General features: G+C 33.4%; 1 protein-coding gene across 4 annotated transcripts; it reads right to left on the bottom strand.

Annotated features, from left to right (window-relative positions):
- Positions 1–958: 958 nt before the first annotated feature.
- Positions 959–21,108, bottom strand: LOC122041997 (EEF1A lysine methyltransferase 4-like). 4 transcript variants are annotated; one of them, XR_006129133.1, is made up of 10 exons: positions 20,667–21,107; positions 12,437–12,550; positions 12,257–12,325; positions 12,128–12,147; positions 11,998–12,050; positions 11,840–11,870; positions 11,667–11,748; positions 1,660–1,715; positions 1,407–1,541; positions 959–1,303 (listed from the first exon to the last, which is right to left on the bottom strand). XR_006129133.1 is itself a non-coding variant. In XM_042601903.1 (9 exons), the coding sequence occupies exons 1-9, from the start codon at positions 20,848–20,850 to the stop codon at positions 1,287–1,289; spliced, it is 705 nt and encodes a 234-aa protein (XP_042457837.1). In that variant the 5' UTR covers positions 20,851–21,108; the 3' UTR covers positions 959–1,286. The 4 variants fall into 4 exon arrangements, 3 of the variants coding, with proteins under 3 accessions (XP_042457837.1, XP_042457838.1, XP_042457836.1); XM_042601903.1 differs by lacking the exon at positions 1,660–1,715 and having other exon boundaries at positions 20,667–21,108; XM_042601904.1 differs by lacking the exon at positions 1,660–1,715 and adding an exon at positions 20,180–20,269 and having other exon boundaries at positions 959–1,541; positions 20,667–20,799.
- Between the last annotated feature and the right edge of the window lie 965 nt (positions 21,109–22,073).

Here is a 22,073-nt window from a genome sequence, read left to right as displayed (position 1 = left end):
ATCGAAACTATTATAAAATATTTATAAATCATACTGACAATCTTCCTATTAAATTTATTAACTAAACATTAAAATTTTAGAGGTCAATTGCATCAATATCGTGACCCAATGCCAATCACTAGTCCACCTTGTGCCTTGGCTAGGTGGCTGACAACCATGCATTCCCAATGACTGGATGCCTGGATCCTAGTTCGAGTCTCCATCTATAGTTCATCCCAAAATCATATATTGATCAGCCCTCTCAGGTCCAGTGATTATTGTAGGTCTAACTTAGAACAATCTGAGTGGAATGTCAATAATGTCAGTCAGTGAAAATAACAAATAGTATCTAACTGAGGCCATCACACCTTGGGGGAGTGTAGGGCACATAAGGTTGATGTTGCATCGGATGAGGCGAATGCCGATGTTCCAACTGTCTCTCCATTGTCATTGAGCCTTGTGGAACTCCATTGTTCTTGCTTTGCCTTCTGGATTTCCCTGACATTGATATATCTCTTGGCCTACCTGAGAAGCTCATTATAATCTTTGGGCGGCTTCTATATATCTATATATATCCTTCAAGAAAGCCTTGGTCAGAACCCAGGTGGCAAGGGTACTTCCACGTTGGATATACTCTCTCACGACTATCCCTTTTGTTTAAAATTAAATAAACTAAGAGGAGTTTGAGGTGTCTCTTACAACTAGAAAATGGCACAAGAGCACCATTGATATGAGAATATAATAGGAATCAAGCTCAATGACACGAAAAATTTATATAATTATTATTATTGTCATTTAGAATTTAGCCTGCGCGCCCAAGCTTAACACCGTATGGCAATATTATGGAATGCAAGCACGACCTTTAGTAACCTATAGCAATCCTTGTTGAGCCCGACGAAGCATGGCATATAAATAGATCAATCGGGCTAAGTCATGTTTGATCCGATAGGCCCGTTTTAACACCACTAATGCAAAGTGATGACTGAAGTTCAAGAGGTTTCTCCTCTAATTAATTGTTAATGGTTTAACTACACAAATATCTAAGTTGGTTCACTAACCACGATTATCATGGCCGGCCAATCACTTAAGAAAAGCAAATGATCTACAAGTTTGAGAACTTGGAACTGATGTTGCTGAAAACAACTCCAATTTTCAATCATAACTTGCACTTTTGATTCGGTCAGAATTTAATTCCTGTAACTTTAGAAGAGAAGGGAAACATATGGCGATGATTTGAGTGATTACGTTGCCCAGTGTTGTCATCTTCTCTTCTCAGACAACCCCAATAAAACACCACGAATATACCTTCAATGTTGATGCGCCGCTAAAAAGAATATGAATGAAGTGAGTTCTCAATGTGGTCAAAAGTAACCCCCCTTACTCTGGTGTCGTATGAAAAGATTCTGATAATCCAGGCATCTTCTTACACACGTATATGTAATGTGAGTCTGGATCCTCTAGAACAAAATCAACTGGAAGCTGACCCTTGTCCGTAAGTGGGACGGGCTCCATGATGGACTTCCTCAAGCTACATCCTCCAGCGCTTTTGTATCCTGGCCTAGCTGGAAAAGGAAAAAAGAAAGAAGAGAAAAGAAAGAAGCTTTTGTTACATAATCTCAATCTAGTATTCAGAACGATACAACCTAAATGCATCTGAGCATCAGATTGGATGATACATACAAGAAGTCATGCAATACTATCCATCGCTATATTTCATGAACACTTTTTTGATGAGTCTGAAATATAAGGAACAATATCAATAAAGATTAGTCTCTGAAAGTTCAGGAATATTTCAAGGACATATACACTTTGTGAATATACTAAAAGATGATGGCCGGGTTTATCCTACAAACTGCCAAAGAAATTTTGCAGAAAAAGAAAAGGAAGGCATTTGAGCACTAGCATTTGGACAATAACACGGTTGTATTTATCACTTCCTAGGCACCTAATCTCACTCAATTATACCAATGATCCATCTTAATCAAATTTGGTAAAAAGTCAGGAATATTTTATGACCATTTGTCATTTTCTTAATTTTCTGTTGGAAAGGATAAGAATAAAAAATTGGTTATGTTTAGTATAATCTTCTTGTATGTAAATTAAATGAATTCTAAGAACAAATTAAAATAAAATCTTTTTTAAAAATGTATTCTCTTTCTTAGCTTCTTAAAAGCAAATAACCATGCAACGAATCTTTCTTTAAAAACTCTAGAAGTGATAATGTGGTAGTAAAGGAAGAATTTGATGAAAAATAAATAAAACGAATCTATATATATATATATATCCACCTTTGAATTTCAGGGAGTAATATTATGCTGAATATGACATACATTAGGAAATAAGTTGTTTAGGTTAATGTAATACCATTTTTTAATATATCAGAAAAAGATCAACATATGCAACTTTTAAGATAAATAATAGTTTCTAATATAATAATTTAAACCGATTGAAGTTCAAAGTGTTACCATAAAGGGAGAAAAGGGTTAGAGTTCATCATTAAGCTATGTTAGCCCCAACTATTTAGGGTCAGAGTTTAATATATGAATCATTAGTAATATTCAAAGCAATTAACTATGTTGATTCATAATTTCTCTGTTCTCCCTTTATCATTTTACAACTTCCACACTAATGGATTAAATATATACATTTTATTTCTCTTTTAAAGATATCTATATCATCTCAATTTATTTCATTTTATTCAACCATCAAAAATACTAATTGTTGTCACATATTAGTGTATTGTCCTTTCTAGTACCTATTAAAACTATTAAATATTTTGTTTTCTAATAGCTCAACACTCAAACCTATACAATATGTTACCTCAATAAAAGTTTAAAGTTTTCTTTGTTAACCTATGAGACATATTCTCTAATCCATTTAGACCTACCTAGGGGTGAGCAAAAATTCAATTAAACCAACCAAATTTTAAAATTGGTTCGATTTATTCGGAAATTCAGTTTTTTTCCTAAAAAAATCCGTTAATTTGGTTAATTTGGTTCGGTTTTAAAATTTCTTAGTCGATTTTAACTGAATATTCACCCCTAGACATACCTATTGTCTATTAATGACATTTTCATTAATATTTTCTTATTGAATAATAGATTATAAATCCACCGTTCATGTGCATCCATTTTAACTATTTTATTATTTTCCTTTTTATCACAAAAATTACATTACAACGACAACAATAACAACTAATCTTTATTCCAGTAGGTGAAATCGGTATAAAAAATGCATTACAATACATATAATTCAATTTTAGTTTTACTTATCTTATAACGTTTAATTTTAAAAATACTTTTCCATAGTTCATATGTGATCTAACTACTCTTATCGATTAAACACAATATCTACATTAAAGGAAGACCCCTTCCAAGGATCGACTTTTATGCAAGATGAAACATACAGGGACCTGGAAAGATTTTCGTGCACCAATATTAAGGATGTTATATCCTTTATGAATGAATATCTATGACTAGACAGGGCGGCTATTCACAAGTTCTGAGCTCTCAGAAAAATTCTGGTCCAAATTACCCGGAGACCTGGGGAGGCTAGTCAAAGCAGCCTTTGAAGACAGATATCAAGGAAACCAAATAGGAGTATATTAAAAGTGGTTAGTTTAATCCTCTAAATTACTAGAACTACAACAACAACCACCAAATCTTTATCCCACTAAGTGGGATCTATCATCTATATTTAAATAAACTTTACATGATTTTATCATTGTTGATCCGTCTTCTTAAGTCTCTCTCTTTCTTGATTAATGTATGTATTTGTCATGATCTCATATTGCCTAACTAGACAATTTATTAGTCACTTAAATACATATCTATACCGTTTTACACTAGTCTCTCGGAGTTTGCCCTCCCTCACTTTCTTTTTAATGTTCTCATGTCCATCCTTGTATGCCCACATATCCACCTTAACATCATTTTCTTTACGACTCTAATCTTTTGATCGTGTGCTTGATTCATTGACAACATTCAACTCCATATAACATAATAGGTAATCGTTGTTTTGTAAAACTTTCATTGAAGCTTGAGGTATGTTATGATCACAAAAAATAGGTGGCACCCTCCATTTTAACCATCCTATTTGTATCCTATGTAAAACATCTCTATCAACCTACTCCGTCCTTTTATAAAAATGATTCTACATACTTACAGCTCTTGATAGATAACTCGTTATCTTTTATCTTAACAATTGTCTTACTTTCTCTATTAATACTAAACTTAAATTCTATATATTGTGTGTGTTTACTGTACCAAGTCAAAAACTTTTAACTTCCATTGTTTCTAGCTAAGATTACAACTTAGCATTCACTCCTTCACATGTCTCATCAGCCAAAATAATATCTATCTGTAAATAATATGCATCATGATAATGTATGTTAGATGTGTTTAGTGAGTTCATTCATGGCAAGTGTAAAAAGATATAAACTTAGAGTTGATCATTAATGTAACCCTATTTTTTTATAAGAAACCATTCAATTAATTTACCTAAGTTTTCTCTCTTGTCATTACATCTTTATACATATTCTTAATTGTTTCAATATATGCTATATTAACACCTTTAGTTTTATAGAATTCTCTATATAATTTTGCTTGGAACTCTGTTATAAGCTTTTCTAAGTGAATATCATATGTACATTTTGCTTCTTTTCCTAATACTTGTTGACCTTTCAAGCATAAATTCTAGTTGATTTTCATTCACCTTAGACTTCTTCCTCAAAGTTTTTTTATCAATCCTTCTCGAAGTTTCAAGAATGATTCATTAGTTTAATGTTCTACATTTACAAAATTTTATGTCTCCTTTGTTTATATACAGGAGAACTAAAGTATTTTCCCACAATGGATTAAACATTTTCTTCATTTTGAATATTAGATTGAATAACTTCGTAAGTCATTCAATACTCTACTTTCTTAGGTACTTCCATACCTCTATTGAAATATCATCCGATTGAACCATTTTTCCATACTCCTTTAATTTAAATTTCTAAGCTAAGTTGGCCATCTACACACATTCATTAAAAAATTGACAAAAATACCCTTTCATCGCTCTTTTATTTCCTTATTCTCTACTAGTACCCTATTGAATTCATCTTTAATGCATCTTATTTAGTAAAATCTTATGTTTTCCTCTCACTTTAGTTATACTCTATATATATATATATATATATATATATATATATATATATATATATATATATTCCCTTCTTTTGTATTAAACTATCAATACAAGCATCTGAAAGCTTTATTCTTGGCTACACTACTTTTCTTGACTTCTTTCTTTGTTACTATACACATTTTAATGTTTTTTTCATTCTTACAAATGTACTCTAACTAATAGATTGTTTTTCTATACTTCCTCACTCCACCATCAAAATTCTTTATTTGGTGCTACCAATCTTTTTGACTCACTAAGTATGCTCTTGCCCACCATTAAACTAATCTGGCAAATCAGCAAGTTAGGTGTATTTTTATACCTTTAAATATTGATCGTGCACATTTTTCATTTAATCATTATGGATACCGACTCGAAAACCTTCTACTGTTATAATTCGATGTCCTACATCCCAATATATGATGAATATTTTGCAGAGCTAGTTACTATTATAATTTGTGAATTAAATTTGATGTCATCGTATCCCATTGCATATTCAATTTGGCAAGTATTTCTCCTAATACTTGTATTGAAGTTGAGTCAAAAGGTCAACCCCTTGCATATTTTTCTGGGAAGCTTGTAAAGCAACTTTGAACGATCTAATTTACGACAAGGATATATATATATATATATATATATAGCATCTAAAAGGCCAAAGCAAGTTAAATAAAAGTAATACATAATGGATGGTGTTCATTGAATTATTTGCTTATGTGATCTAGCATAAACAAGGTATAAAAAATAGGGAACTTTGTGTCAAAGGTATACTTTGTTCTCTACGTTGAACACTAGATTGTGATTTAAATACATTTTGACTTTGGAAATAATGTGTTTCAAGCTTGTGAACACAATGCATTTGGAAAGTTCAATAGGCATAAAGAATTTTTTTTTAGTGTAAGCTAGTTGTGTGTGCCTGGTTGTTCGCTGAGGGAGGTCGAAGAGGCTTATAATGGAAAACTAATGGGACATTTAAAATGAAGAAACCTAAGAAGTTCTAGTTGAACATTTCATTTGGCTTCAAATAAACGAGATATAGTCAAGATTTGTGAGAAAGCAGGTCAAATGTAGATCTTTACTAATTGTATAAACCTTTACTTATTCCTAGTGAACTTAGTTGATATTGCAATGGGATTTGTTTTTAGGATTAACTAGGTCAAAACAAGATGTGAACTCCATTTTTATAGTTCTAAACAAAGTTTAAAATTTTGAGTTGTGTCGAACTTTCAATTTATGACTAGAACGATATGATCTTAGTACTGTATCATGTTGTGCTGATACAATTTTAGTACTTTTAAATTATAATATATTAATTTAAAAATTATTAATATTTGATTGCTATAAATCTTACTAATGAATTATATTTAAGATGTTGAACGTAGAGTTTAAGTTTTGATATTATCACATAAAATGTTTAATATTTATTAAGAAAAAGTCGATTTAAGATTAACTAAAGTCCAACGAGTAGACATGATGAGTAGATTTAAACTTAATTTATTTTGGATTTAATTTGATCAAATTAAAATTAAATCAAATTTACATATATAATAATTTATTTCATTAGCAGTGATATATTTTATAAAATTATTATTTTTTAATCTTTCTTAATAATCTATCTCCTACATCTTTTTCTATACCTTGTAGGAGGATGCAAAAGAGAAAAAGGTAATCATTAGGTTTTTTTCTCTATTTACATTGTGAAGAGAACTCTACCCGTGATGAACTAATCATGGCCGGTCCCAAGCTCGGATAAAGGACGAGAGTTACGTTCGGTTGCCTGTCAACGTTAAAACTATGAAAATGACTGGATCCATTAAACTACTATGCTAATGTTAGGTTGTTCCTTGAAAGGAACGCGTTATAACGTCTCGGCAAGGACCGCTACATCTCCAGAACTCAAGTGCAGTACTAAATATGCAAGAATTTGCGTTGCAAGAAATGTTTCAGGCTTAGGGAAATGTTCTTGGCGGAAAATATTGTTTTTAATTTTTATATAAAATTAAAAATTAAATTAAAATAGAAAAGTAAAAAAAAGGTCTCAATAGCCTTATAGTGCCGGTAGCAGTGTTGGTTGGTACGTGGAATCGTAAATTTCGCCAGTGTTGACCAGCACATCTCAATACTTAAATTCATGGTTCTAAAATAGCTTACTATATCCTTAGAAGAAAACAAACAATACTAACCATACTCCTTATTATATCCTTCAAGAGATCATGTAGCTTCAGGGCGCGTCGAGAAGAATAGTTTTAGATCTGGATGTTAAGTGTCTAAAGGAAACATGATGGCGCAAATTCGGCACAAAACTTTTATTTTAGATAACATGTTATCTATAAAATGATGGACAAACTAACGTAGTCGATACCGCCCGGGAAAACCCGGTCATGTCCGAGCCCCACCAAGGCCTTATATGTTGGGCGGATGCCCTCTATAATGATAAGGCCCCATCGAGTCCCGATCTCCTCTACCTACACTTCAGTAGTCTATCCCTGAGCAACGGTCAAACGAAAGTCACCAACCGCGAGCTGGTACATGACTTGGAGACTAAGTTAGAACATGTCAAGGGAACTGTGTAGAAGAACTGCCAGTGGTCTTTCCGAACGATGCCTCGCCAAGCAATGGATGCCACACCCTTCAGCTTAGTTATGGCACTGAGGCCATACTCCCCGCTGAGATAGGGATGGAAACTGTTCGAATCATAGCTTACGCCCAAATAACAATGAAGTTGCCCGACATGAAGAGCTAGATTTAGTGTAGGAAAACAGAATGCATACCTTCTCTAGAACTAAGTGATATCGCACACAAGTTCGTGCGCATATAATAAACAAGTGGTGCCTCGATCATTCCAGGTTAGACTTGGTTCTCTTAAAAGTGCAACCAAAACACCGCAATAGGCAAGCTAGGCCCTAAATGGGAAGGCCCCTACCATGTAGTAAGCCGCGCGGGATAGGAGTGTACTATTTGGAAGATGCTCAAGGGAAAGTGCTCCAGAGGCCCTGGAACGCTTACCATTTGAGACCTTATTATAGTGGATACTGTATTCTTAAGCGGGTCAAAAATTGTGAATGCATGGAGATCTTTAATACTAACTTGCATAGTTTAGAAAAGGATGAACTTAGCAGGAAAAGATGGTAAAATGATAGCCTTATGGCCTTACATAGATCATCTCCTTAGGGAAAACTTCAAAGTATAACGAGCGCGTAACCCTTAGGCATTATTCTACGATGAATCAGAGTGTGGTTGGAAGGATAACAACTCCATAGGCACATCATTTAGAATTTTATCTATGTTAAGGAGGGGGTTTCATCTTCTAGGGGATAACTGACGACCTTTAACGTTAAAGCCCAACTTTAGGAAGGCGAAAACCCGCTTTATAGGTTGTTTGGTGAAGACTGGGTTGTCCAAAATCGTTGCCTCTCATTCCTTCTACCATTCGGGAAGTAGATATGTTCATGGGTGAGGGAGGCTTTTAAGTTGGCAATTGTCCGGCCTGCTCCACCTCCCGCCGTGAAAGATTGGATAGCTCATCCATGACTTCTGCCCTCTCTGCCTCAGTTCTTCCCGCCTTCTCTTTCGCTATCTGAACTTGAGCCACACACACGATGCTTCATCTAGGGCGGTATGCTCTTTCTATCGGGTAATCTCCAATACACCCATCAACTGGTCTCGTTCCTCCTGAAGTGCACTTACCCGGGTTCTTTCTATGGCTGCCTTGGTTGTGGCCATCTCAACTCAAGATCTTTCCTCATTCGCTCAGGCCCTCTCTTCGTCCTCTCGTACGATGGCGGCTTGCAATTTTCCTTTCAAACAAGAGATGTAGCTTTTCAACTTAGTTGCAGTTGAAGCAGATTTGGACAAAGTCACGCAGCTTAGTCAACCTAATTCAAGTCTTAGATACTTAATTAATCATTTAAGGCCCATTTGTATAATGATGACTAAAGCTCAAAGTTAAGTAGTCTACTTAGAACTTTTCTAAATTAACTTACTTTAGGCCTTTTAGAGTTTTTATATCACCCTATAGCTATAAATAGGGTGCAATAGCCACACATGTATCTAATGCTTATTTTCAATTTAAAAAAATGGTGAGACTCTCACTTAATAGGTCTTCATTGAACTATAAGTTATCAAGGCAAGCCTTGTGACATTCAACTGACTTGTCAACCTAAATCCCTTAGGTTAAGGCGTGTTTTATCTCATATACTTCAGATTCGTGCTTTGCTAAAAACTAAGTTTATATTTTCATTTTCCATATTATTGATTTAGACTATTTTATTTTCATTTTCAATTTGTTATGGGTTCATGAGATGTTATATCATTAGGTTCATATCAATTGGTACCAGAGCCTCGCTACTTCCATCTAAATGGATTTAGTTATGTTTTATTCATTGAGTTTGAAGAATTGTCTTTTCTAGTAGATCATCACTTCTATTCTGTTCATTGGTTATTTATTGTTGTTTGTCTTGTTTAATATAAAAATTGGTGAAAAAATATAATTGTGGTTTTAAAAAAAGGGAGGTAGAAAGTTTAAAAAAAATGAAAAAGAAAAAAAAACAAAAGAAAGGTCGAAAGTTTCTTTAAAGTACAAAAAAAAAAAGGTTATATTAAAAAAAAAAGTAAGGACAAATTTGAGGCTTGTTTAAGTTGTGTTGCTTCTAAATCATTTGTGTTGCATCAAGAAACATTTTGTGACATCGGTTTATGTTGCTTTAAAATAATTTCATTATATTTGTTCCTTATTCATTTATTAATATATTTGTTCCTTATATTTGTTTCAAGATAAAATTTATTTAAGTATAGATGATGATATAGTAGGAGATAGAGCTCAATGGCGTAAAAGAATTCATATAGCCGACTCCACCTAGTGGGATAAGGTTTGGTTGTTATTGTTGTTATTCATTTCTTAGTTATCTTGCATATTTAGTTATATTTAGTTCTACTACATTTATCTTGAGTTATTTTGTTCCATGCAACTCATTTCCCTTTCTTGTTGTTTATCTTTTCTTTATAGTTCAATGAATTTGGAATTTCCTTAAGTTGGTTGAGCTTTTGCGACAAATTGTTTTTGGATTTAAGTGATTCTAGAAATGGATTTCTCTAATAGCAACAAGTGGAGGAGGAAAATTACTACAACAATGCACTTTAAGGCAACACCTAGAGCACATAAAAGGGCAGCCCGGTGCATGAACCTCCCGCCATGCGGATCCAAGGAAGGATCCATTGTACGCAGCCTTACTTTAATTTTTGTAAAAGGTTGTTTCCAGAATTCGAACCCGTGATCTTTAGATCACAAAGTAACAACTTTACCTAGAGCACATGGAAAACAAATTTGATTAGATCCTAGACTAATTGGAGAGAAAAGATGTTGTCATTGCTGGATTGCAACACATCCCTTATGTTATGTGATATAAGCTCTCGTTGTAGCATAAAGATGGTAGCATCTGTTGGTGAAAAGGGGAAGCAGTTAGTTGTCGGGGCTCATCATAGGGTGTTGAGGCTAACAACATAGGGGTGTTGGCATCAACTAGAGAAAGAAGTTGATGACTATGGTTTTAATCTAATTAGAATTATCTCATTTACCTAACAGAGATTAATTATGATATAATCTTACTTATTCTTAACTATTTAATTAATTAAGTTTAGAGATTCTAAAAAAATATAATAATTAATAAATTATTTTTTTCAAATTAATTTATAGAATTTGTAACTCATTTATCTCAAATTTAAATTTAATTTTCTCTCAATTAATTGTTAATTTGATCACCCACATTATAATTTTGTAAACAAACTTTTAATTATGTAATTTCACAATTGCTCTTTTTAATGTAATTAAGTTATATCTCAATTCTTCATTATGGGCATAATTAATTCTTAATTATCTAATGAATTAATTAGAATAATTATTAATTAGCATCCCCAAAAGCTTGAACATTATGCATGTGACTTTATAGACTTCCAAATTCAGTAGCAATGTACCTAGTGATAGAACTCTTTGATCTAGTTGGATGTGTTTGTCTAGACGAACATGTTTATAGGCGTAAATTGTTTGTTCTATCATATAGCCTAAATATATGATAGTAGTATTATTAAGTCCATGTTCTCGATGTACTCTAAAGATCTTTCAATAACATTCATGCTTTGAAATCATCTTACATAAATAAAAGAACAATTCTATTTTAAAGTGTTTTTCTTTTACAATTGGATTCTTTATAGGTCACTCACTAATAAATTAAATATCTTATCATCCTTATACATAATCGCGACTATATATTGACTTGTAAGACTCATAAATTGCTTAATGACATGTAGCTAAAGTTCACATAAGGTTAGTGTGTTTTTCACTAGAAAACGCAAGTTTCAAGAGGTGATTCAAGTTGGATAAATTAGTAGTTTATCCTTGCAATCTCTGCTAACAAACCAAGCTTTACAATGCCAGAAAGGATGGATTGCTTGTTTGATAATAAGCTTAACATTCTGCACAAAAGAGATATTAGAAAGATTATTCATTAGTGAAAGGGTAGGCTCATACTCACCTAGAATGTACAGTGTTATTTCCCAATTGCATCCTGGTTGATTTATATAAGGAATGCGAACTGATGGATCACCATAAGTTATCTACCAAGAAAGAAAGAACGCAGACATCAGTAGAGTTTTAACATTCAATGATTCAATAACATTGTCGAAATACTGAAGATCCAGCATTTACCAACATATAGATCCCTCCAGGTCTTAGAAGCCTGATTTTGAAAGAAAAAAAAAATGACCATGTGAAAATATTCAAAACAGGCTCTGCTAAATTTGACATCATACAATTTCTAAGCAATATAAAAAAAAATATGAAATTCTAGCTTCTGGAACCCCAACCTGTTGATTTCTTCTAGCATCCTGGAGGCACTGAGTGGAGCATCCACACCACACTAATTCAAACAATCAAGTTAACCAAAAGATGCATGCTTTTATTTGATCATTTAAAGCTTAGCTTAAGAATACTTACCATTAAAGAATCCAAAGTCCCTAAAATGATAAACATTCTGATTAATGACTGAAAGAACCGAAAAGGAAAAAAATGAACTCAAATATATTCTACAACAATAACAATAGGACAAAAAACATAGTTCATTACCTTTGTCCATGACACAGTCAAATGATCCATCATTAAAGAAGGTCATGTCCCTTGCATCCATTAGCATGTCTGTGTTGATCATAAGGATGTTGAAAGTTGAAACTAGTTCCTCCTTGCTGAGCAAAAAAATATTTCTCGAAGAACTTGCAAAACTGATAATAGGTACAGACAATAGGATACATTCCAATTGTGGGATATGTTCATACTTCTTTATCATCATTTCTATCACAACCGATGAAATATCGATGTTTGATATGCTGACATAACCATCCATCACCATATCCTCTGACATAACTGTAAGATTAGACCATCTCAATCAACTCATCCACACTAGGATAACGTAATAATTCCCAAGTATTAAAGGTAACAAGTTCTCAATATTTCTTTTTGTCTTATCAAACATTAAATAGTTAACAATTGATAAATCAGAAAATAGGTGTCAGATATTACTGCACAAAGGTAAAAAGCTAAAAACAGGTACTAAAATATGCTTTCCTAGTCATGATTTGCAAATAAGAATTCCACACAGGCATTGTTGATGTGGCATGACAAGTTAAGTTAATGGATTCTAGGGGCTAAAATTCCAAGGAGCAAAATTTTTAAATCTCCTCTACGACAGCTATGAAATCATTATTCAAATTGATGTCAAAACACATTGATAAACATCAATGAAAAACTCATGACATCAATAATCTCAACAAGGTAGTAAGCAAGTCTGACTGCTTCAATGAAGCCAGGCATACCATAACACCACCACTCCTATGCGTCCATAGAATTAATGCTAATCCTCCCTTCTTGAGACCCAAAAGATAAAGATTACAATTAGCCAGTACCAACAACCAACTAAACTTACACATTGCTTAGTAGCGCAAGCAAAAATTCTAGCCTATAAACATAGAGGCAACTTGATGTGGCCACGGTCTTAGTTACTCAATGGCTCATAGCCCGAGGAGATCAGAGAGACGGATTAAGTAAGCAAAGCATAAAGGGTAGCATGGGAAGCAAGCCAAGGTCCAGATGCATTCAAGGACATGAAATTTGATGAAGATGTCTTTATAGAAAACATAGTTGTATGGTGAAAGTGTAGTTATACTTGGAAAGCAAACTAAGGAGAGCATAAGGATAGCAAAAGCAGAGGGCACAAGTGCATCCAAGAAATGAGAAACTTGACAGGAGATGACTTTCTAGGAGAGATAGTTGTATGGTGGAAGTGCAAATGTGAGTGGGAGGCAAACTCTATAAGCAAAGCGTAAAGGATGGCATAGGAAGCTATCCAAGGTGTCAGGTGCATCCGAGGAACAACAAGCTTGAAGTGAAATAGTCTTCTAGAAAAGGTAGTTATATGATGAGCTGAGATTTAAGAGCAAATATATTTAAGCAAGGGTAGTTACTTAGCCGTTAGCCGTTAGATTGATCGTAGTTGACATACAAGTCAATTGAAGGAGTTCTTGAGTCAATTGAGGAGTCAACTAGGTAGTCGACTCAAATTGGGTTATATATCGTACAATCAACGTGTCTATGAGCAGTCAACTAATGAAACAATCGTCAAAGGAACACTCAAGATTAAAATGAATCGGTCCAAGTTGAGCAAGAGCAATTAGTTGATGTTGATGATAAGTTGGCAATGCCACAATGGACAACTTCAATGGAGTTGTAATCAGAGGATGGGATAAAAACTTCTATAAATTAGCAGAGTCAAGTTGATTGATGGTGTAATCTAGTCAGCTGAGCATCCGCACAACAAGACAATGTTAACGATTCAATTCGAGGAGGCTATTAAAAGGATTATAGGAGACAATAGAACGCGTTCATGCTAATATTCTATGATATTCTTGAGTTTTCCTATAAACCTTAATCTTCTATTGTAAGCCTCTTATGCAAGTCTTAAACATCTTGCACGAGGTTTATCCACCTTCAGTGCCACCAAGAAGGAGAAAATAAAGGCATTCAGGAGTAGTCCACCAAATGATCATAAGCATAAAGTAGGAGCCTTGAGGGCTTGTGTTAGCGATTGTGGTATGTGTCTTGCTTGTCTTATGTTTTCTTTCCTTTGTGGTAAATTTGTGTGACCATACTAAAAATTAACAAGAGTAGATTGAGTTTTGATTTGCAAGTATCCGATCACTATTCACTCCCAACCCCTATAGCATGCGGTCATCTCATTTGCATGCCTAATGGTCCCAACAAGTGGTATTAAAGCTAGCTTATTCTTTTACGAACCAACAAGAAAAGCAACAAAAAGGATGTAAATTCAAGCATCCACCCACAGATATTCAAAAGTGAATTTTCTATGTAGAAATGTAGAATTTAAGCATTATTCAAAGACAATTTTAATTTAATGCTAGTTATGGAAAATGGTTTTAGGGTGCCCAAGAGATATAGATCTCTAGATTTAGAGGAACATTGATAGACAAAGAAAAACAAATATGAGTACATGGTAAATAGAAAATTGAATATCACATTTTAAGCGTCACATCCACACTTGATATTAATCAAATCGAAGTATACCAATCCATGAAAAAATTATGGTATAAATTGGTAGAATTACATAAAGGCACGTTAGAGGCAAAATTGGCTAAAAGGAAAAAGGTTTAAAATTTTGAGCCATGCTAAAATTTTAGTTTATGACCAAAACAATACAATTTTGGTACATGTCGATACAATTTTGATATTTTTAAAATATAAATATGTTAATTAAAAATATTTTTCTTAATATTTGATTATTATAGATGCTTATTATATTTGAGATGTTGAATGTTGAGTCAAAGTTTTGATATTATCTCGTGAAATATTTGATACTTATTGAGTTAAAATCAATTTAGGATTAGCTGAAATTCATCTTAAAGAGATTAGAAATATACTATATTTATTTTTTTATTTTCTTAATAATATATTTCCTCCGTCTTAAAGAGGATTTTTTTTTCTATGTTTACATTGTGCACAAATGGAGGGAAACAATTAATCATCTTGTATTTATCTCATGAATGGATGAAAGAGGGTAAAATTATTCATCCTAAAAGAGCTAAAGTGGATTTTTTTTCTATCTGTTTACTCTCATGGACAAATAAAGGAGGGAAAAAATTAACAACGAAAGAGGAAAAAAATAACAACGAAAGAGGAAAAAAATAAGAGAGGAAAGGGAATAGGGAAGGAAATTGAAATTAACTTTCTAAAAAAATAAAAAATGAAAATGAAATTAAAAAAAACACACACACACACAATGGCCCCGCGGCAGTTGTGACCTCGCGATTGCCTTTGTGACCTTGTGATGTGAGGTTACTGTGTGGTCATGCTGCCTCCATAACCTCACGAGGTCACAACTCCATGATAGTGTCAATAGGTAGGTTGAATAGTAAATTATGCACGTGCTGACAAACACATGGTATTTTATACCGTGATAAAGATATCACGAGAAACTAAATAAATAACTTGAATTAGAGAGAGAGAGAGAGAGAGAGACCATAACGAAGCTCCATGCTAGACTCAAATAATTGATCACCACATTAGCAAGTATTGGGAGGACCATGTCAAACCAAGATATATTAAGGAGCGACATAAATGTATTTCCAAGAACATCTAAATGGGTCTCAATGAATGACTCATTCTCCATGTCAAGAAATCTTGAGGTGAGTAGTTTGGATGATATTTTTTCTACCATGAAATTACATGAGTCTAAACTTATAGACATATAGAAAAAGAAGAAAGTTATAGTAAAGATGATATAGCTCTTACAGGAACCCGACAAGACAAGGAAAAGACAAGAAGACATAAATCTTCTCTTCACCAGAATAGTTATCTAAGTCATTTTCCATGGTCTACAACAAAGAAACCTACTTGGTAAGAAAAATAGGTAAGGCCTTTAGGAGTTTGAATTTTGACAAGAAGAATATCAAGAGTGTTGAGGAAGAAAAGAAACAAAATGAAGGTAAGGTGTTTCAACTACAATGAAGAAGGGCACATAAAGGAACAATGCCCACTTCTAAAGAAAAAGGAAAAGCTAAAAAATCCAAAAGAAAGAATCTAAAAGTCATGTGGGATGACACAACTTACTCATTGGAAGAAGGCAATTATAGGGCTAGCATTGCTTTTATGGCAATAGATAATAAAGTCAGTACCTCATCTTCATCTGAAGATGAAAGTAATGTGAGTCCAAGTGAAAGGGGAGTTATATTCGATGAATCGGACAACATTATAAGTGAGGTAAAACATTTATCTTTTGAAGAATTCTTTGATGTCTTTATTGTTTAACTAGATGTTTATATAAACTAAGAAGGAAAGCTTTATATTTAAAAGAATTAGTAGGTGCCTTAGAATGTAGACTAGATAACTGATCTCCTAATAATGATTTGCAAAACTTTGAGAGTGAAAACAAAGAACTAAGGGAAAATGTAAAGTAAAAAAAAAAAAAAAAAACCATAGGTTGGCACTAGATAAATTTATAATTAGCTCAAACAATTTGGAGGAGTATATTCTAGTAACAAGGGGTAAACTAAGACAAAGAGGGTATGGATAAATTTCATTCCTACGAAATACTTGGTTAACTCAATTGACCCTAACCTATTTTGGGTGCCAAAATCCATTTTTTCCTGCTAGAGTATCCTAGACTTGTCGACCATAATGAATTACATTCAAGATCCATTTTATGGTTGACTTGGTATTTAGGGTAAAATTGCATAATCACATGGCTAAGTAGGGATACATTATTTTATAGGTCACATAAATCTTCAGGAGTAACATGATTTTTTTTTATTGAGAAACCTAGATATAAAGTGAGATGTTAGAATGACACTTATTCATTGATCATGATTATATGCTTTGAAAATTGACTATACATTTTTGAGTTGTTTTCAAATTTAAAGAATTCAAAAGAAAAGTTTTAAGTTACATGATTGATTCTTATTCAAATTTTGATAATAATGGTTATTTAAAAAAATTATGATGATTTTTTAAGAAAATTAATTTTCAATGTTACAATGACACAAACAAACGTGTTTACAAATTTATAATTTTTTCTAAATTATTTGGGATTTTCTAGTGAATTTATGAGCCAACCCCACCTAGTGGCTTAGTTGTTGGATATTGTTGTTTTCTAATGAATTTCTGAAATTGGCACAAAGGTATTGCTTCATAAATACAACCAATTATTTCAAGTATGCAATCGACTAGAGATGTGATCGATCAACTACACTGAGATGGAGTCAATTGAATCATCCTGAAAGTTGAATTTTTCAATATGTTTGCATTTAAATTTAGGATTTTCATTTAGATTTAGTTGAAAACATTGAACAAAGAATTTATAGAAAGGGTGTATTGTTTAAGAGACTTAATTTCCTTCATGATCCACAAAGATTTTGAATTTAAATTCCTGCCTTAACAGGGAGATTCGTTAAAGATGGAGCCTAGGATTAGGTCCCATTTGTAATTGTTTAATTTCATTGCATATTGCATATGTTTAGGGCGGTAAATGAGTCAAACTTCATGGTGTTCAAGCTTCTTTGATAAGGTAATCAAGCCAAGCCGAACCTAAAATGAACCAAGTCGTTGAACTGCTTGGTTTCTTTTTTACGAGCTTGACTTGGTTCAAGCTTGGCTTGAGCTTGGTTCATGTAAATGTTATTTAGCTCTCAATTCAAGTTTGTTTGATTGCTTTAAAATTTTACAATTTAAACTTATTTGGTTAGTTATTAAGCTTGATATACAAGATTGTTTGTTCATTTTGAAAGTTTTTTTAACTATTTATTATATTGAAGGTTATCGATGAACATGGTTCGCAAGCTTTGTTCGTAAACATTGTTCATGAATATTGTTCACAAACTTTATTCGCGAATAGTTCACAATCCTTATTCATGAATTTTAAAGAGCTAAACACATATGCGTTCAAGCTTGTTCATTTAGTTTAACAAGTTATTCAAACTTGTTCATTTAACTAACTTTATATGTATTGAACAAACAAAAACAAGCTCTTACCAAACCGAATACCAAGCTTATTCATGAACATTTGGTTCATTTACAGCCATATGTATGTTGATTTCCTTATTGTCAAACATCAAATAGGAGAGATTGTTAGTGCAATTGTGCCCCAAATGTTGGGGTTCAACCATTGGTTTTAATGTTTGGACAAGTGATTTAAGTTAGATCTTACCTTGTGATATATGTTTGCATGTGCTTGTACTTTGTGGATAGACACATGAAGACAATTTAACCTAGCCAAGATCTTAGTAATCTGACTGCTCATCGTTCATGGAGATCAAAGAAGGTTGGTATGAGACAAGGAAGCAAACTATGTAAATAGGGAGTGAAGGAAAGCACGAGAAACGAGTGAAGAACTCAAGTGCATCTAAGGGACCATGAAGCTTGACAACAAATAGCTTTATGGCGGAGGTAGTTGAATGGTGGAAGTGTAGTTGTACCTAACTGGTGGTGCAACTTAAGTGAACTCAGCCATTAGAGTGGTCATAGTCAACATACCAATCAATTGAAGGAAATCAATTGGGTAGTCGACTTAAGCTCCATTACACGTGAATAGAATTTTTTATTTGGGAAATCGAGTAGTCGAGTTAATCAAATTAGTCGACTAACCATTGATGTTGATGATCAATAATGCTATACTAAACAACTTCAACAAAGTTGTAATAGAAGGATCAGATAACTACTACTATGAATCAGTCCACACAAGAAGACTGTTAACGATTCAATTTGAGGAGGAGGAGGATATTAGAAGGATTATAGGGTTGCAAAAAATATAGACAACCAAACATATACACACTAATATTCAAAGTAATCTTGAGTTTGAGTTTTCCAATAATCCATATTTTTTTATTATAAGTCTCTTTTGCAAATCTTAAATGCCTTATGAGAGGTTTCTCCATCGCCAGTGCTACCAAGGAGAAAACTTAGAGGCATTCAAGAGTGACACACCTCTTCTACAAATCCTAAACGTCTTGTAAGAGATTTCTCCACCTCTAGTGCAGTTTAGGAGAAGATTTAGAGGCATTTACGAGTAATCTATTAAAGGATCATAGGCCATAGAGTAAGAGCCTTAGGGATTGCTAAATCACGTAAAAGCTTATGTTAGAAATTGTGGTTTGTGTCTTGCTTGTCTTATGTTTAACTTTCGTTGTGCTAATTTTGTGTGATCTTTCTAAGAATTAGTAAAAGTAGATTGAGTTTTTGTGCTAATATAGGTATTCGTTCTACCTAATGGCCCCAACACATTTGAGAATTGCTACAAATTGTGATTTGTGTTAATGTGAGTTTCTGTACAATGTATTCTTATATTCTTTGTTTATGATATTGAGTTGAGAATTTTTTTTTTTATACTTTCATGAGGCAATTCCATTATAGAATGGAGTCTCAACAACTCAAGTGTTTGCACTATGTGCAAGAATGATGTAGCAATGCAAATTTCAAATCTGAGAATAAATTAGGTAAAATCATGCCTATCATTAAAAATCCAATCATGTTATTGAAATGAAATGGTTGAGGCAACAATGTTCATATCGATTAGAGGACATAGAACACTTTGTTCGTTATACTTGTGATGATGCTTACCAACAGAGAAAGTTATATCAGAATAATGTTGAGCATAAACTTGATTTCTTCCCCAATTACAAAAGAAAGTATAATGACACATGTACAAGTGGTGTCACTCCAAGTCAGTACGAGCTTCGAGAGCACCAAGATTTTGAGGCTACATTGATTCACAAGCCTAATTTAACTCTTACATCACAAGTTATAATTTTTTCATTGCAAATTTAATGTTAACTTCTGATTTCAAAAATTCCAAATGATTTGAAATCATTAGTGAATCCTGACATTGATAAAAAAAAAAAAAAAAAAATTCATTCATACCCTCTCCTTCTTTTATGATAAAAATTGTATTCAATCTACTTTCATATTCAAATCAAAAATCAATTAGCCAACCTTGTTATGAAGTTTCCTCCTAAACTTGATTCAATGTAGAAGTGCACAAGACCAAGTTGAAGGTCCCAAACCGAATTATGATTTAGCAACCTAAAAACCACAGTATCACTATTACACATATCTTGCTTCTATTTTACACATCTAAAAATTTTGATGGAAAGAAACTTATCCAAGAAATCAAACAAATTTATTTAGCGATAAGTAAAGGGCATACAGAACAATAAGAAATTCTCGTTTCATAGAAATGGAAAGTAGTTTCAGTTCACATTTCATGGGGATATAGAATAAAGCTAAATAAATAAATCCTAGCACTATCTCTACCATACAGGAATAACTTTACCGATTCAAAAAGAAATAATTGCTCAAGGCCACAACTTTGCTGAGATCAAAACCTTTAAAATCCAAGCTTAAATCAGAACTAGGTCAATTCAAGGAACATGATCCAACCAGGCAAAAATTTCAAAGTGAAAGAAAATAAACAACTCACGGGCGTTGCCGCAGCCGACCATGAGGACGCGGGAGGAAACAGGTACGTATTTTCTGATGAAGGGGCGGAGAGCGGGGTAGCGCTGGTACCAATCGAAGGAAGCGGTGCCGTCCGCCAGGTAACGATCGTCCCAGTAGAGGGCGTCCCCGTAGCTGCACTCGCTGCGATGCGACGACGAAGACATCGTGACCGTCTTCCAAGACCGTCGATGCTGCCGGCTCTTATCTGCTTCGTTGGTCTCTTTCGTACCTCTGCTGCTGGCATCGATGCTTACTATCTATTTATGCATCTATCCGTTCATTTCACACGCGTGCATCGGCCGTAGCGGCCGCCGTAACCAGTCGCCGTCAGCTCTCCTCGCTATCTCCCTTTTACTTTACTCTCCCAAGCCGTCTTCGCTGGCTTCCGAACGACTACAAGAAAAAGAATGGAAGTTCCAGTTGTCGAAATACCCGATCTTCGTACCCACATCATCATGGGACAAAAATTAAGACGTTTAAAAAAATATTAAAATAATATTTTTTTATTTCATTCAAAAATATAGTTGCTAAAATATTATTAAAGTAACTTTAACTAAAACTAAAATTGTTATTAGTTCACCAAACTTATCACAAATGCAGTATTGTTATATTATTATTTCCAGCAACTTACCAATCAACATAGCTAGTTTTGTATATTATCCAAAAAGTATATCCATTTTTAAATTGACCAAATCATATATTTCTTCTCATTTTATTTCTTATAATACCTCCTCTTCTTTTACGGTTCATTTTGAAAAAAAAAAAACTTCGCACCACTTTTTTTCCTGAAAAACATAATCTCCTCTTTGATCTTTGTCAAAAGAGTTCACTTACGGAGTAGATTGATAGCTTGTTCTCCCGCATGTTGAGTTTTATCTAAGAGCCTACGATTATCACACGAAGTAGGGTTGCTGTCGTCGAGACTGCCACCGTGATCAAAAAGCACCTTCGTAGCACAGGAAAAGATGTGTGGATTGCTGGCACTATCTTTCTTATCTTTATAGTTCCTCTTATCATTGATATGGGTTGTGAGCAGTAATTGAACAAGTTGGATATACAATAGTCAGCCCTCCTCATCGTCCCCACCACCTCGACACCCCTCTACACCACCACTGTATCATCCAAGTGAGAAAAGGAATGAGATGACTATGGTCTAATCTCATGCTTAGATAGGTGATAATAGTAATTCCTATTTAAGGTAGTGCATTAAATTTGATGAATCAAAAATACTTCCTGAATTTCATTGTAGATAGCTTTCATTATTCATTTTATGATTCTCTTAAGATTGACTAAAAATTATAATGACCTCATAACTTATTTGTTCTAAGACTATAGTTTTAAATTGGTCTAATCTTTTTCATATAATAATTGATTTATTAGACTTTTT

Source organism: Zingiber officinale, chromosome 2A (assembly GCF_018446385.1).
Source record: "Zingiber officinale cultivar Zhangliang chromosome 2A, Zo_v1.1, whole genome shotgun sequence".
NCBI classification, from domain to species: Eukaryota; Viridiplantae; Streptophyta; class Magnoliopsida; order Zingiberales; family Zingiberaceae; genus Zingiber; species Zingiber officinale.
Note: the sequence above shows the minus strand (reverse complement) of the source record. Positions and strands in the feature narration are given on the sequence as shown.

Bases quoted from the DNA above. Each gene is read 5' to 3' on its own strand.
- LOC122041997 (XM_042601902.1), bottom strand. From the start codon at position 20,850: ATGTCTTCGTCGTCGCATCGCAGCGAGTGCAGCTACGGGGACGCCCTC. The intron at 11,749-11,839 runs GTAAATGCTGGA...CTTTCTTGGTAG, and splicing joins CTGGAGGGATCTATATGTTG to ATAACTTATGGTGATCCATC. The intron at 1,542-11,666 runs GTGAGTATGAGC...TTCCTTTTCCAG, and splicing joins AATAACACTGTACATTCTAG to CTAGGCCAGGATACAAAAGC.